This window comes from Rhea pennata, chromosome 11 (assembly GCF_028389875.1).
Source record: "Rhea pennata isolate bPtePen1 chromosome 11, bPtePen1.pri, whole genome shotgun sequence".
NCBI classification, from domain to species: Eukaryota; Metazoa; Chordata; class Aves; order Rheiformes; family Rheidae; genus Rhea; species Rhea pennata.
In genome coordinates, this window is record NC_084673.1 from 787,942 (window position 1) to 805,095 (window position 17,154).

The following is a 17,154-nucleotide window of genomic DNA, read 5'->3' on the forward strand; positions in this document are numbered from 1 at the left end:
CCGGCACGGCCCGACCGGCGTGGGCTGCACGTTGCGAGAGCGCCGGCTCTTTGAGCGATGTTTAGCCAATGCTTAGAGAAAAAAAAAAGCGCAGGGACCCTTTGCTCTTTTTTTTGGTTTTGTTTTGAACTTCATGGGAATTTCAGAATCACTCGCAAGCCGCGTTTTCACGCGGCAGAAGGGCTCTGCCGGCCGCTCTCCCGCGGGCCGAGCGGCCCCCGGGCGCCTGCTCCGCGCCGCCGGGGCCCGGCCCCCCGCCGCCCCGCGAGCCCCCGGCGCCCGCGCCACAAACGCGCCCGGGACGCAGCGAAACGTGTTTTTAATAAGCTGCTTCCTCCCATTGTTTACAACGTCCAACTTGAAAACCAAAATCCCTCTGCTTCTTCCTTCCGCGCCGACTCCAGCTCGATCCCACGTCTGAGCCAGGCAGAGAACAAGGGACGGACTCTGCCCACGAGCAGTAAGCAGGGTTTGGGGGAGGCAGGGGCAGAAAACATTTAACAGATACAATTTCATACAAAACCTGTAATTTTGGTGCCTCCACAGCTAAACATTTGCATGTCTACGGCCCGCTCTGAAGGGTGCCACGTACCAGTCCTACCCCTTCGTCACCCAGGTGCTCGGCTCTTCTGCAAATCCAGAGCCAAGCGTCCTCAAGGGGCACCCCTGAAACGAGAAGGCGGTTGGGGGAATTTCGACCTTCTGTGGAAGAGCCAGTGGCTGACACCCACCGACGTGCGCGAGGACCGCGCTTGGCTCAGGGCAGGGTGGGAGGTCCCTGCTCCTGCCCGCGCGGGAGACGCGGGGCTGAATCCCGGCCTCGGAGTAGAAACACGGCTCCCCAGCTGCACATCGATTTCTTTCCGGTGGAGAAGATGCCCCAGCAGGATACAGCAATCCTGAACGTCGCCCCGTCTCTTTGAGACGCGTTATTTTACAGCTCTACCTTATCTCTGTCGTTTTAGCGATCTGATCGTAAAACACTAACAGGCCCCGTCCTGATGCTGTTTGCACCCCCTCCTCCTCGTGAGGGGGGCAGCAGAGCAACCAAAAACGCTGATCTTAGCTCCAGAAAGCTCCAACATGCCAGTGTGTAAGACAGTCTAGATGTTGACAGCACTTACTTACCCTTTTATTTTAAATCCACCTTTACGTGCCCGTGTTCGAAGTGCGAGCGCAGGGGCGAACAGCCGGGGCACAGCCGCAGTTGGGGGCACCGTCTGCACAACGCTTGCGCGTGCACAGCGCCAGAACTGCACTCAGTACTAAAGCAGCTGCACACTAGACGCCCACACAAGCAAGCAGCAGGAGACGGCGCTGGAGGCGCCGCCGCCGCGTCCTGCCGGCAAAGCTGCGCCGGGCAGAGCGCGGCGCTCGCAGGGCGATGCAGCACCCGGGCTGCTTGCACCGCCGGCTCTGGGACGGAGTCAGGAACGCTCCCAGCGCCCGAGGAAAACGGTTCAAAACAGGGAAGCTGCCCGCGGGCTAGTGACAGAAAGCAGAGAGCAGTTTGTTGCCTATTTACAGTAAACACTACAGCTCAGGAACAGAGCGTGATGTTAATGGGAACCACCGAACAAGCCTCCTCTGCTAACAGAGGCGCTGGGAATGGTCCTGGTGAGGAGACACACAAACCCTTCCAGACCACGAAGGGCACAATCCAGAAGACTGCTGTTGAGGAAAAGGGATTGCAGCAAGTAAGAAAGAGGGTGCCCCTTAGAAAAACGCTGGGTTTTGACCCATGCTGACTGAGTTTTGGTTGCTCCCCACTCCCCACGCTTGTCTGGAAGGAAAGCCATGCTCCCTGCCGGGTCTGCAGAAGTGGCTCCTCGTGGGGAACTGGCCCCAGGACTGGAGGGGCTGGCCCACTTCTCCCAGTCGCGCTCACCGAAGACGGCCGACCTCACCGGTGCCTTCCTGAGCGCTCGCTTCAGGCAGGGGGTAGCTCCCCGTTTGTAATTCACATGAAACCCCCTGGACAACCGTGCTTCCCAGCACACCGGATACCTGTTTCTGAGGACAGAGGCATGCTGATGAAGTTAGGAGATGAAGAGAACTCCCGTAAAGCTAAGCATGACAATCCCTTCCCCCATTCCCCCAATTCCTCCCCCGCCTGCCTTAGCACAAGCTGTATTTTCAGTAATACATACTACTCTCTTAAACACTGAAAAACACATTATAGCTTACTTAGCAAAGAAAACGTAACATATTGGAAGGAGTTTGTCATGACGTGGAGGGCCAACCCAAACTTCAGCCCATTCTGTCCCTGTATCCAAGCACTGGGAATCAGTTCCGTGCATTTATCTGCAGTGTCTCTCCAAGCTCCTCCTTGCCAAGGCAGATTTCACAGAAAATGAGCAGATAAATAGCTGCTCTCGTCCTCTGCTGTCCCTTCCATGCCCCGTCAGATGTCCTGTTGGCTTTCACCCAAGAATGCAAATCCTGCTGGTCATCTGGGAGGGCAAACAACGAGCACCCTTTACACATGGCCTGTGTAGAGAAGAATGATGGAAGGACTGTGGACAATTCGAAACAAATGAGTAGGTAGGGTGTCCTCTCCATTTTTATCTCCCTCTTCTAATTTCTTGAGCTACTTATGACAGTATGCTCTGAAATTTTCGTCCGGTAAGATAGCTGCTCTCCAGGGTCATATGAACTGGAAAAATCTTAGCTGTGAGATGTCCATTTCACAGGCACAGAAAGTCTCCTGGGTCCAGCCAAGCTTCGGTGGTTAAAAAGTCTGAAAGGAAACAAGCATTGTAGCATGCAACAGTGTAAATTCTTCAGTAACAGTAAAACCACAGCCAGAGCGAAACTGAATTTCAGCACCTGCATTTTCATAGTGCTCGTGTTTAGCCCCAGCTGCCATAGTTCCACCACGAAGCGGCTCAGAGAACAGGAGAACGGTGCCTTCTCCAGCGGGAGAATGGGCTGATCTACTCTGCCTGCCCTGCCAAACCACCACCCACACATGGAGAGAACGGACCACTTCTGGTCATTATCTCTCCTCCTGCAAAGCTCTCCTACAGGAAGCGCATTTCTCCTACACTCTTTTTTGAGATGCACAATGCTGCCACTCAACTCCCACCACCCAATTTGTTGAACTTATGCTAAATGTGTGCTTTTGGTTGATTATGGTCTTAAATACATACCTTTAACCTCAGCTGTCATCACCTGGGGGCCTGCCTTGTGGTGATGAAGAACTATGGAAAAGGTAGCAGAAGAACAGATAAAAAGAAATCAATACAAAAAGCAAGCCTAAATTCAAATTTGAGAATCTAAATAGAGGGAGGGGTAACCAGTCAAGGTCAGTGACATGTTTTTCAGTATGTCAGGAGAATAAATCACTGCCAGCACTAGGAGATACTCAATATTTATCAGCTTTTCAAAGACTTGCATACAAACCTGCTTGCACTTTTGGCAGAGGTCACTGATCTTTGGGAGCTGGACACTGAAGCTTATTCAAGCAGACAGTATCATAAATGAATTTTTGTTACCATAGTGTGTGTCATTCTAGTCTAGCCTGAAGGGCTGGCATTGATGCCAAACCTATCACCCTATTACATCAAATCTATTTGTGGTGGAGCTGCGACCTGCAAATAGAGTATGTGTAGATCTGTTTTTGTGTCTGGAGACTGCCCTGAACTTGCAAGAAGGAAACTGCTGTGATCTAACCAGCCTTTCTTGTCTTTTCTATAATCTTTCTCATCTTTGTCCTTCACAAAGGCTGAGAAATAAGTACAATACGCACCACACTAACTCGGATCCACACACATGGTAGGATGAATCCATATATATGTATATTACTTAGCAGATTCATATTCAAATTACAGAATCTGTATCTGAATTTAGATTTTGTACCTTGTGCTCTTTGTTTAGCTCCAGGGTTTTAGCTGAGCCCTATCTTCTACCTAAGAATGCTACAGACAAGGAGGGAACAGCATGGGGCTTTCTGAAATGACTAGTTCTGCTTTAGAGGAAGGATCGTCCTATACAGACGACTTGTTTTTATTTACATGTTAGCTTCTTAGTTTCAGGCTTCTTACTTGCTGGTTCTTCGGGAAGCTGTCTCGAAGAACTTTGTCCTAGAGGCCACTCTGTGAACAGAAACAGGAAAGTCATTTCAGTTGTCTGATGATAAGGTAATTTGCTAGTTAGACATTATTTGTGTTGAAGAAAAGAGCACTACCATTAGAAAATGTTGAAAACATTTGCCCATCACTTTCTAACAATGTATTTTCAGTCTGATGCAGCAACCATGCTCCTCTTGCTCTCAATTCCATTTTACTCCTCCCTCGCCCAATTCAGATCAAAGATGGTACTTGATTGCTGACTGATGGAGGAACACTAGCAAAAGTTTGCAGCAGTCATATCAGGCAACCAGCAGCTACAGCCTTCAGCAGCCCCACATGAACGACATGGGAACGAAAATCCTATCCATGGTTAATGCATTGAGCAGTAAGCTCTGTGACAAGACCCAGGCTCCAGCCTCCCAAACCTGTCCTAGACTCTGTGGCTGATAACCTGGTATATTTAGTCTCCTTTTTTTACTCCCATTGCAGCCAACAGAATTTTTTTTATGTGTTTAAGAACAGAAAAAAATTGATGATGAAGCTGATTTCCATCCAACTTCCTTAAAAGAGATTCAAGGTGGATCAGGCCTTTCTTGGGAAACATTTCATTTGAGGCTTGTTCAGAGCCAAGCAGTGAGGGACTTTTCAATTTCACTGACACTGGAAGCAACAGAGAAAGTGATGGGAACAAAACTGAGTTCAGGCTACACTTGAAAAAAATAAATTGAGAATTTTGTTTTTCCTGCAGTGTATCTGTTTTAAAGTGTATTCACTTTTGTTACAGCTACCCCCCCCCTCAGGCTGTGCCCCCGGGGAAGGGCTAGCATGTAGCTGTTACACAGCTCTTCTGAAATTGCTTTCGAACCAGTTCACAGGCTCCAGCCACATCAGCAAATGGCTCTGGAAACAAACATGGTATTTCTCCTTCTCCTCTTTCAAACATTCTTGCCCCCAACACCATCTCCCAGGCTGACCTTCGCTCCTACTGCACACTTTCCAAAGCCCTTGGCTACTTGTAGCTTCCTCGGGCTTACCCCCCGGTATCTGCATTGCCCGAGAAAGGCTGCTCACTCACACAGACGAAGGCGTTTCCTCTGCTGCTCCCGCTATCAGGTCTGGCTTCTGCTCCAGCTTCTGAGGGACAGGGGTCCTGCACGGTGGGTCTGGAGGTCTCACTGGGGGACGCGTTATTATAGGCTTCTCGCTGTGGGATCGTGGTTTAGGAACGCCATCATACTCACCTGCAGGGTCGAAGATTACAAACGCTATGTCTGAAGCTTTGTTAGATGACTAAAAGCTTGTGAGAATGCATTAAACAAGTTAGTGGAGTTAGAAGCCTGCTCTTCCAATATCCTCCTTCTGACAGTGGCCACTAGTCAAAATTTAGGGAAAGACACAGAGGAAGAAGGTAATTCTCACTCTACCTATCCCAGCACAGCCATTCCTACCAGTAGAAAAAGAGGCTGATATTGGATCATATTAACAAAAAACTTGCTATATTTACTGATTGTAAAGATACTGTGTGGGAACTACAAGTTTTCTAGATCAAAACTTGCGCAGTGCTACTCTTGCAAGAGAAATGGCACAAATCAGAGATTACTGCAGTGCCTGAATCGCTGCTTCTCTAAGCTTTTATTTCAGGGAGTAGGACTGCACTTTTCTCCTGTCCTTTCCTGGCTTTCGGCTCTTCTCTCAGGAGTACGTGGCTTGGCTGCCTTTCCTCCTCAAGATCCAGCTGACCTCGTTAGTCTCTTAACTCTTGATGACTTTGATCATTCACGCTCTGACATCTCTAATGACCTCACTTTTCCTCCACTGCCCAGTACTCCAGAGAGTGTTTCCATATGAGAGCAATTATTGTGATCTTCTAGTATGACCCTTCATACAATCCAGAAATGTCTTAAGGTTTGGGTTACTTCTCTCCTGACTTAGACACTTCCACTGCTAGGGAGTCCTGTTTCTGATAGTCTTCTATCTATATTTTTGACTTCTGATAAGTCAAAAATTGTTTTAAGTGGTAAGATAATTAATTGCTGCAAAAAAAATTAAGCAAGACCATATCAATCCTTTAGTCACTGAACTTTACTGTACTTCGGTCTGTTAGCTTAAAGAGCAGTCCTTACCTAAATCTCTTCAATCCTTGTATTTGTAAGTTTTCCTAAATTTTCTCTTTGACTCTAAGTTTTCTCTTTGATAAGCCGATGCTTGAATTTCTCAGTAAAAGCCCTGTTTTCTAATCCTTCATCCTATGGATTTTCTTAGTTTCTCCAGTTTTTCAAAATTATTCCCAAATTGTGGACACTAGAGCTCAATACAGTGTTCTAGCACTGATTTGCAAGTATCAATATAGACGTAATATATCTTTATTACTAATTCAGTGTTCACTTACTTGTATGTCCAAGATCATCACAGCCAATTTTATTACAATATGTCTCCAGGACATGTAGTCAGCATGTTATAATACAAAAACATAAAATTTTAAGTGCTAAATGTGGTTGATGTATCAGCCAACTTTAAAAGCTATCTTACTATTCCAAAAGAAAATTTCTACTTACAATTTATGTGAAAATTTTAAATTAAGCCAGTAGTATTAGTCAGAATTTTATGAATTTTATGTTTGTACTACTTAGCCAAGCCTTTTATTCTTTCTCTTTATTGTACCCAAGAGTCATTTGTCAAGAATGCAGCCCAGTTTTTATTTTCTGAACACAGGACCATGAATCCTGTTAGAGTATGAAAGCATGTAAAAAGCACTGGAAAGAGCACAGGAAAAGCTGGCAAATTCCAGAAAAAAATACATCTTTTTTACGACCATGGTCTTAAGTACTTTATAAAACTCAGCACCAAATACATGATGTTACAGCAATGCATATTATCTAGCAAACTGTTTCCTGGCCCTGCAAAGGAGAATTTCTATAAACACACAAATACATATATGCATCCTCCACTGAAATGGAGGATGTGTCAACTCAAATTTGGCTCCTAATTATTGGCTCCTAAGGAATTAATTATTTTTAGGTATAATCAATTTCTGTACGAAGCTTATCAAAATGAAAATAATAATCATTGTATTTAATACAAAAGAACAAACTATTGAAGTAAATGTTCCCTTGAGAGCCTTAATAAGCCAGACATTATGTCTGTTGGTCTAAAGGACCCAACAGAAATTAAAATGTGGAAGTGGTTTTTGCTATTTTCCTTGTCTCTGCCGGAAAAAAGAGCTAAACGTGTGGAAAAATCAGAGTACTTATGGCTGTTTAGACTGGGCACAAATTACTCAAGCCTGAATTTTAGTTTGACGAACCCACCGAGGTGAGTCCAGCTCTGTAGGTCCAGAGCCGGAGGCGGAGCTCCAGCGTTTAAAATCTACTTCGCCTGGTGCCCGCGGCAGCTACGTGACGTCAGAAGAGCGGAGCACGGCGGGGCCTGGCCCGGCGCCGCTCCCCGGCACAAGGGGCCGAACTCGCCATGGCCGGGGCTCTCATCCCGAGAGGCAAACTCACCCTCCCTGCCGTAAATCAGGGGCCGAGGCGCCGGACGCTTGGCGTGCAGCGTGGAGGTCTTCAGCGCGGGGCCGGCCACCACCCCGTTGGCGGGCCTGCCGGCCACCTTCGCGCCCGCGTCCTGCCGCCGGGACACCAGCTTGCCCACGTCGCCCTCGGCACGCTGCTCCGGCTGGCTCTCGGGGGGCGGCCGGCCGGCGTCCGCCTCCAGGGCCCGCGGCGCCGGCACCCGGCTCCGGAGCAGCGGCCTGGGGGCCTCGGCGCCCACGGGGACAGCGGCGCCGTTCGGGGTCTGGCTGCGGCCGTCCCCTGCGGAACCGACGGAGAGGGGACAGAGCTCCAGACAAACTAGCACAGAGGCGCCTTCATCTCATGCAGCTGACAGAGCCCCTGGCTCTGCTCCAGATGGCCCAGCTTTCACGCTATAATCCCCAAACCCGGCTCACAGCGCGCGTAACAGTAAGAACTGGCCACTTTGTCAGTGACAGGTCCTCACATTGAGCAAACTGCAAACAGTAAGTGCTTACACCAGTGCTGAGGAATAAAGCAAGCTGAAACAGCACTGAATATAGTAACAATCAGCAAGTTCAGAAAGGACACTTACTTTTTTATATATATATATATGTATATATATATATATATAAATATAATATATGTATATATTTTTTTTATTCCAGCATACATAATTTTTAAACTCCAGCTCATGAGTCTCACACTGCACTTTAGTACCATGCATTTATGCTCCTCCAAAAAGCACTCGTCTCATCCTTCTTGCTGTGTTCGTGACCCACGTGCACAACCACTGCTACGCAATTGATTCTACTCTGCAGACTCAGTGCCGCCAAACGCTAACACTTCTGCTCCCAACTCAGAAAAACATTTAAATGCAAGGTCATCTTTAACAACATGAGCAATCTTGTGATTTTAAAGAACTATTTGTATCACTTACGATGCACCAATGCCAAAAGGTACACTTGCAGGTTTAAGCCTAAAACATCATCAAAGCTCTAAAAAATATAACAGAGAAAAAGACTTCTAATCTCTTTTGGTGATGACGTACTCGAGGGCACAGCTTGCAACAACAATTAGAGCAAACCAGGTGCAGAGCGAAACATGGTTTTATACTGATGTGTCCTTCAACATGATAATAAGGCTTTACCATTTCCTTACAGCTGAATGAATTTAATAGCAGATTTGTACTTGGTCTAGAAAATACTATCACTAGGTCCTGAAAAATAGTGCTTCAGTGTTCTTATTTGGAATGTAAAATTATTAATGGCTCAGTTACCTTTCGGATTCTCTCGGGACTAATGTACTTTGGCTGGACAAAACTCAAACAGCACTTAGCACACCCCTAGTGCACAGATGTTTGCCCCCATCTCATCCTCTGTTTCTCAGTTCTATTTGCATTACTTTGCGCTTCTACCTCTAACACTGTAAAACCTTTTCTATGGGCTTTTCATATGCAAGAACAAGATATTTTAGTTTAGCTGAGAATGTTGCAAATGACAAAAGCATCCCCGCGGAGTTTGAGTTGTGAGATGATGCACGAATGAGAGTACTTCTTTGCTTTCCTTTCTCCCTATGAGCAAGAGATTTTACTGTCTGACATGTTCATGCCCTTGGAAACACAATGCTGCTATTACTGCTTTCCATTGCTCCTGGAAAGGTGATAAGAAAAACAGATGGGGTGAGACACAGATAAAGTGTCAGTGAACCGCTTAACTGACCTTCACTTTCTCCCACAGAAGCACCGAAAAAGACAGGCCTTTCCCTCAGAGGACGTTTGGAAATGGTGATCGGTTTGTGCCTCCGGGCAGTCACCCTCGGAGGAGGGATTGGTGGGGCAGTGTTGTCTTCTGGAGGACCAGAGTAGATCTGCAGAGATATATCTGTTTTCAGTTGGTTCCTCTGTGTTACCAGACCAAATGACATTTTCAAGGGCTTTTCTCATTAATCTGGTTTCACTAAAAGGCATATTTATAACAGACTATGTTTGCACTTAAAAACACAAAGAGCTCAGAACAGGAAGGATTAAGCACAGCAGCAGAACTAGATCCCACTTCTCAAGTCGGGATGAACACACTGCGGGAGACTCCTCTTCCTCTGTTCTGCACTAGATTCTCCATCTGCAGAGAATCAGTGGTATTTTCTCCCTTACCACTAGCACACAAATAAGCTGCTGCCTCAGGTCTTGCTAAAGCTCATCCAGGCTGCAACCTGTCTCTGAAAATAGGCAAAAGCGGATGGGGCTACCCACACAGATGATGCTTTCCCTGATGGCCCTTCCCAACCTCCAACAGCTTGTGGTTCAGAAACCCTCCTGTACCAGATGCAGTGTCTGTGCCTCCAGTAACTCTCCAAAGATTTCTCTTCTGATAGTTTGTCAAATCCGTGCCTGAATCCATTAAGTTTTTTGACTCTCGAAAGTAGTTTGCCATGCAAAGAGTGAAAAACCATCTCTCACACATGCTGTTAATCACTGCAGTCCCAGGATGAGCTTTGAGACTACCTGCGAATCTTCTGTTGAGCCCTGAGGAGCCATCTACTCCTTTGCAAGGGATTGGCTGGTACAATTTGCTGCCTCCACTCGCTAATCATGCTGCCACTCTGAAGTCTGGGTCCTCCCACACCAAGTTCTCCACTGGAAAGAGGTACACCTCACAGCTTTCACTCACGGTAGCTAAAGCTTATTTAAGGTGGCTGCATGGTACACAAACAACAGCTTCTGAAGCCAGTTTTGGCTACCCCCCATCCAGAGGTCGCACCTTTCTAGCAGTTCAGCGATGTTCGCACAGCCAGCCAGGCTGGCTCTTCCTCGGGGCTTGGAATCGCTAACCTCCCCCTGCCACCAGGAAAGGGCATACCCCCCTGGGGACCAACACCTTCATTTGCAAGGGGAGGGGAACAAAACAGGACCCAACTCCCCTCCCAGGCGCTCCTAATGCTTTAAGTGAAAGGTGTTTCACTGGCTTCAGCAGATTAATTAACCACCTCATGGCTACATCTCTGCAGCTGCAGGGTCCCAAGAGCAGAGGTTTCTGCTGCTTCCAGAAGGACCTGAGGGACTCGCCTAGCCTGGACAGTTGCAGGCAGGGGATGTGGGACTGCACAGAAGCTCGTGGCTCTGTGGTTCTGACAAACAGAGCGCCCAAGCCCAAACTGCCCGGAAAGCCACTGCAGCTTCAAACTGGCCTGGCCAGCTGTGGCCCACAAGAGCGTGGTGGGGACCTCGCAGGCATTCGCCCTCAGTAACGCTATGGTCAGGGCCTCTTTCAGCATAGGGCCAAAACCCCTGCTCCCTTGGGAGGGGATTGGGATGGTGCATGAGCCACTAACCAGAGGTTAGCAGCGTCCAGGAAATCCCCAGCTGTGTGCGTCTGTAAGGCCACAGGAAGGTACTGGGGCAGAGCTGATGTTCTGCCAAATGATTTATTTATGTTCATTACAGAAATCCTGCAAAAGCCTACTGTGGGCTGCTCTGTGTCTTCACACGGGCCTTTTTATGGGCAAATTTCCTGCTACACACCCCTGCACATCCACTTCAACAACTCATGTGTTAAGCTAATTAAAACAAAATTACAAATACAGACAAAATCTGCAGGATTGAATTATCTCTGAGTAGCCTAAGCATGCTTTGAATCTGGTGGTTTCTGGGAAACATCAAGCTTTCCACACTAGTATGGCATTTTAATCTAAAGAAAGCACCAAAACGAAACATTGCTTTATTTTAGACCTAACACTAAAAAAACCTCTTCATGTCTTCGCATACACTGGAGTACATGGCATTGTAAAATTTTCTTGGATGAAATATTGGCATAAAAACAATTGCTGGTTAGAGTTCTGTCTCCTTTTCATATTGGTCATATGACCCCTATTTGATTGGGTTTAATTTAGATTTTCTTATTTATGACAGTGCTTCTTTAATAGTTGAAAAAGAATTAAACATTTGGACAGTTTTTTGAAGATCTGAAACACCACATTAAGGTCCCAATTCAAATGCTTTTGCATTCTTCCCCTGGATATTAACTGAAGGTGTATCAGGCTTTAAACAGTAAATTACTATGGACCATGCGGGATGGGCCGCTGATACCTGAGGCTGGAATCCCAGTCCTGAGAGAATGGCAGAACTGACACCTTCATGGAGGATATTCGCAAAAAACACAGGAAATGACTCAACTCCAGAGAATAAGAGATCACACTAGAGAGATAGCTGACTTGAAGGGTCACTGCTCCTTTGATACATGTTTTGTTATAAGAGCAGTTCTATACTGTTACCCAGATATATTTTAAAAGAAAGAAATTATTTTGATTTGATTACATATATCACTTTTGTAATTAAAAAAGTATGTTCTTTCTTCTCCTAGTCAAGTGAAATTCTGGAAAATTAAGATGGGAGAGTAAAAAGCACACTGCGACTAACTTCTTTATCAAAAAGACTAGATAGAATGTATGAAAGTGAGAATGGGTGTGAGTCATTTCTTCAGCCAGACTTCCCAAAACCTAACTTACCAGGCCAGCACATGGGCCTCTGAAGCATCTGAACTCTACCTAGACTAATTCTTCCAGGTTTCTAATTCAGCAAGCTTGGTATAAATGCTATCTACCGGTACTCAGCCTCTGCTCCTCTCTTTGTCCCCTTATTCTGCTTGAAGAAACAAGGAACAAGACAGTTTGCCATTATGTCTGTGGTTCCCCTTGGGAAGTTTAAGCAAAAAATTCAAGACCATCTCCAAACTCTGATCTGATCATTTCAGCTACTTTTCTTTCAGGATCCTGTGACCCAGACTGGCTGTTGATGCTTAATGGCACCAGAGGTTCTGTCCTTTGCAGGGCAAGTACATTTTCTCCATCCTAGAATACAGAAGTCCAGTGTGTTCCTTGAGCTTGCTTGAGAGGAATTTGCTGAGACATGAATAGGCTGTGATTTAAAATCAGCAGCTAATGGATTATTAAAATAGCAACATGTCATCTGTATCAGGGCAATTTTTTTGAAATGTCAACCTCATTTGTATATATATACATACACAGAAGTTCGACGCTGTTTTTAAAAGAGGAAGAAAAAGTGTAAAGTTCTCCATTAATTCTTCTACAGGTACCACAGAATGTTGTTTGCATAAGGTGCCTTTCAACAACATTGGAAAACCACACTAAAATGCACCACCACACTATTGTTTTTAAGATGTGGGTGTAGCCTCTGCTTTCATTCTACCTTTTAAATTAAAATCCAAGTTAAACAATTTGAAGGTACAAAGATATTGACCAAATCTCTTATTTAGAAGGTTTGTACAGTGAAGAAAGTATTTCCAGAGGGATCAAGTTATTTAATTTAACTATGGCACTGAAATGTAAGTTGTAGAAGCAGTAATTATCCAAAGACTTCATGAATAGTTACTTTGTCCTTAGATTCTGCATATTGCACCAGACAAATAATATCTTTCTCTTCCTTCAGACTCATTTCAAGTGTTTGCTTATGTGTGAGCTGAAGACATATAAACTCTGAAGCTGATCTTACTAGCTCAATCTAATAAACATTACTAACTTAACCTTATCACTGAAGAAATTAAAAGCAAGCAAAGAGATGTCTGGCTTAATTAAAGATTTAATTCCAGGTCTTAGAGGTGGCAGTGCAAGTTATATGTTCACTCTGGCTTCTCTCTGCTGGCTACAGCCTGAACTGTTGGCTTTATAATATGGGAAGAAAGAGATCCTGTTCTAGAGCATTTTCTCTGAGAAGCCAACGTACAAATGAGCTGTTTTGCTGTGAGAACTTACGTAAAAGTGTTCACAGTGACTTACAAAGAAACTGGCATGTTATTTTCATGAGCTTGTTGTGTAGATATTCAAAAGCCTCTCAGAGCTTTTTCCTCCGGTTTCTCTGGTTGTAACCCTCAACACCACGATCTACTGCTCATGCCACCAATCCCAGCATCTGAGAATTGTTCTCACCACACATTCACTTCTGCAATATCTGCTTTTCTGGCTTTTTCTTCCTTCTCCTCTCCTGAAAAGGAGGTTCATTTTTTCATCTATGCTGCCCTGTCTGCTGAGAACTCCACCCCACCTCCCTGACAGCAACTAACTCCTGCTTTAAAGGATGTCTTCAAACTCCCCTTTCTTCTAAGAGACCCTTTGAAAATTCTGCAGTTTAAAACTCAATGCAAATGGTTATTGGGTTAAACTCCATCATTCTTTAGTCATTCCCCAAAATCTAAGCAACTGTATCAGACATCACTAGCAGAAACTGATAATGCAGGTGGTTGTGGAATATTCTGCATTCCATCAGGAAACAAAAAGCCACAACACAAGATCTATCCCCTACACATGAATAAATGCGTGTATGCTCAGCACTGACCACAGCAGACCTAGGCCCAACTGTGAGTCTAGGCATCGCTCTCACACAGAAATATTCAGTACAGATCTCATGAAAGGAAAAATTCTGATGTAGTCCTAAATATGATGCCACTGCCATATGGCAGAGCACTACAGTAAACAGAAAAGACAGTGCCAGCCATAGGCTAAAGCCTTCTCTACCAGCTCAACCCCACACACAGGGCCATCCCTCTCCTCACAGACTTAATTTAAGCCATTCTCCCATCTAATACTTCCTATTTTACCAGATCTTATGCCCAGCTGAATTATTTTTATCAGTCTATTGAAACCTGTCTGCTTTGTGTTTTCTTCCTGCCTTAATAGTTCTACAGTGTCTCATCTTGGATGACACCAGATGAAAAAGTTACTCTCTAGTTTGGATTCCACTCTTCAGCAAAGTAAAGTATAAACTCTTGTAATGCCCAGGCATAAAATGTTACATAAAAACTTTCCTTTTCTTCTTTAAAAACAAAAAAATCTTGGACTCAGGGTTTCCTTTGGAACTAACTAATGGCAACAGTAAGGAACACATATCTGTTATACTTTTTGTTTCCTTCTGATGCATTTCAGTATATTACAGTATATTATTAAAAAAATTCCACCCCTCTAAGAAGAATCCAGAAAAAGGAGCCAAATTTCTTAAATTATTGCCAGAGCAACAATTTGCATCAACATGACAGAACATCTAGGAGCTCTATGGATGAGCTCCTTCAGACTGCCATCTATACCTTTGCAAAATGCTCGATGAGGATCTCAACTACAATGTTTTGGAACTTGATGTTCATCATTGCTGCTACAGTGTCCTCCTGTGCTCGCATGAGGGTAGGTCCAAATATTACCCCCATATTAGACGGTGACATCAGATTCTCTCGGCTGTGCTCACATATGCTGTGGAGAGGAGGGAAAGAAGGAATAGTTTCAGGGTTTTTTTAAAAGATATATCTTGTTCTAAGCAATTTAAAAGTGACGACGAGAGTCATTCATTCAATTATCTTCATTTTGTTCCAATAGAACTTGTTTCATAACCCTACCAGAGATAAAACATGTTTCTGACTACAACATGCACCTTCTTTGGCTGGGACAACAGTCTGAGAGTGCAACATGCTGACAGCGTTGTTACTTTATCCCTTCAAACTTCTAACTCCTCTTTTAATTGCACCAATAAAAGCCATCTGTGCAACATACACAAAAGGAATCATTTAATTTGGAATATCCTATTTACTCAAAACTGACTTTTGGCTTTAATTTTCCTCTCTTCTAAGGAGGAGAACCAAATGTAAGGAGTACACATTTGAAGGGTTTCAAGAAATCTCCACACCACATTCCTTCTGAAAGAACCATAGTTTTCAGCGAACAGAGAAGTCTTTATTCAATGGACTTCAAATCTGGGAGTAATATGCAGACCTGTGGAGCAGCACCAACTGTTGAGTTAAACATGGACTCTATATGTTTTCAAAATTGAATAAAATCTGATCTCTGGGACCAGAGGAGAGTGACTCTGGTGCTGAAATCTAATGAATTCTGGGTTTGCCCTGTGGCTCTGGTATTAAAGTGGTTTATTTTAGCATGAAGGGGACTGGGGACAGAATTTAAGTGTAAACACTTTAAGGAATAAACATCATAACCACAAGAACATTGTTAGCTTCATCAAACTGTAAGCCAAACATGCTCAATTCTGCCACTTGGCAGAAATTTTTAAAAATATATATAACATAATGAGCAAAGGCTAGAAATGTATCCCAGCCAGGATCTTCAGGGCAGCTAATGGCAAGAAGCCTCTCTCTCCATCGCCCCCCGCCCTACACACACACACACACCTGGGTGGGGTGGGAAGAGCAGATTCTCCACATTGAGCCTTCATAACTGGCAAGACAAGAAGGCAGGAAAATATTATTTCCCAAAGCAGTGCTGGTGCCATAGTCATCAAGTAACCGATTTTTTTGGTGACTCACAAGCGGAAGCCAGCGCACATGCAGTTCCGCAGTGCCGCTAGGAGTCCAGTACCATCAGGTCTGTAAGCAAGCTCTGAAGACCTGAACTACTCAGTCCTTCATGCTACTGTAGGGACTCAATATTGAATCCCCAGAACTGGAGATGAAACCCAAATATGCTGAACCCACGTTCAGCCCACGGTCACAGGTCTTACAATTGTTTCCAAACCCCAGACCTAATGTTCTTGTTCACTGGACTGAGGGGCGATGTGTGTATAGCTCTGCTCTGCCAGACTGTATTTTCATTTCAAAATTATTTCCTGCTTGGCACTTGTCAGAAAGGGGATGAAACTGGCAGGTAGAAGGAGAAACATTAGTTAATGCAGTGGACAGCAAGGACAATCACACCATTTGTGCAGCCTAAATATAAATTCCTAGGAGGACAGTGTTGGATAGAATTTTACAAACCTACTAAAGAAAAGGTTAGGCTTGTTTTGCTGACTCCATTATTGTTCTTAGTTTGGCTTTAGCGAAAATTTTCTGCTTACTTGACTAGGTGTCGTATGAGGAGCTCTAACATCTCTCTGTTTTTGTCAGGTAGTTTATAGACCAGAGCATGAATGGCTCCCAGCCTGTAATCCAGGTTCTCAGATTCTGGAAAGAAGTAACACAAAGAAAAGATTGTACCTGTCACTTTTAAAGTAAATACCTAAAAGAAAGGTAAAAATGAAGGAAATCTGTGGATGCTGTTCCTTCTAGAATGTGAGGTTGGCTTGCCAAATCCAGTGATAGGAAGCAGAAGGAACATGATATTACACAGCAACAGGGTAAGCACTGTGAAAAACAAAATGAAGTGGAAAGAGGGAGAAATCACACTTGAAAGAGAGCTCAGGGCTGGATTCTTCCTCTGAGTATAGGGCTAGGGAGATACGATGGGCACAGGTGTGTACTTCCCATCCACACCTCAGCTGTAACATGCCCAGGGCAGTTCCAGGGGAGTAAGACCAGTTCATTCTCTCTGGCCTGTTTAATGAATCTCTTATCAGCCCAGATAGCCATAGTGCTGAACAACACGGTAAAATGTACTGCCTGAAAAAAATGGAGTCCCTGACCCAAAGAGGTCACCCTAGGAAGCATAAATAATCAAGAAACAATAAAATACTCGGTGTGAAAAGAATAATGTGGGACCTTGGTAGCTGGAAAGCCTAAAGGTGCAAAGTTGCTGAGGGAGGGTAAGGAAAGGATTATGGTTTTACACATACTCAGCCATCATTG

At 44.8% G+C, this 17,154-nt stretch overlaps 1 protein-coding gene across 4 annotated transcripts in view; it reads right to left on the minus strand.

The window, feature by feature from the left end:
- Positions 1 to 2,117: 2,117 nt before the first annotated feature.
- OPHN1 (oligophrenin 1) overlaps positions 2,118 to 17,154 on the minus strand; it is an 88,424-nt gene continuing 73,387 nt past the window's right edge. For 2 of the 4 annotated variants that reach the window (XM_062584559.1, XM_062584557.1), the window contains 8 exons: positions 16,428 to 16,533; positions 14,677 to 14,836; positions 9,307 to 9,454; positions 7,577 to 7,885; positions 5,149 to 5,314; positions 4,047 to 4,097; positions 3,153 to 3,203; positions 2,118 to 2,740 (listed from right to left, as the gene is read on the minus strand). In XM_062584559.1, coding sequence (XP_062440543.1) covers positions 3,161 to 3,203; positions 4,047 to 4,097; positions 5,149 to 5,314; positions 7,577 to 7,885; positions 9,307 to 9,454; positions 14,677 to 14,836; positions 16,428 to 16,533 — 983 coding nt within the window. In that variant the 3' untranslated portion in view covers positions 2,118 to 2,740; positions 3,153 to 3,160. Of the gene's footprint in view, positions 2,741 to 3,152; positions 3,204 to 4,016; positions 4,098 to 5,148; positions 5,315 to 7,576; positions 7,886 to 9,306; positions 9,455 to 14,676; positions 14,837 to 16,427; positions 16,534 to 17,154 lie in introns of all 4 variants that reach the window. The other 2 variants (XR_009959567.1, XM_062584560.1) reach the window with 2 other exon arrangements.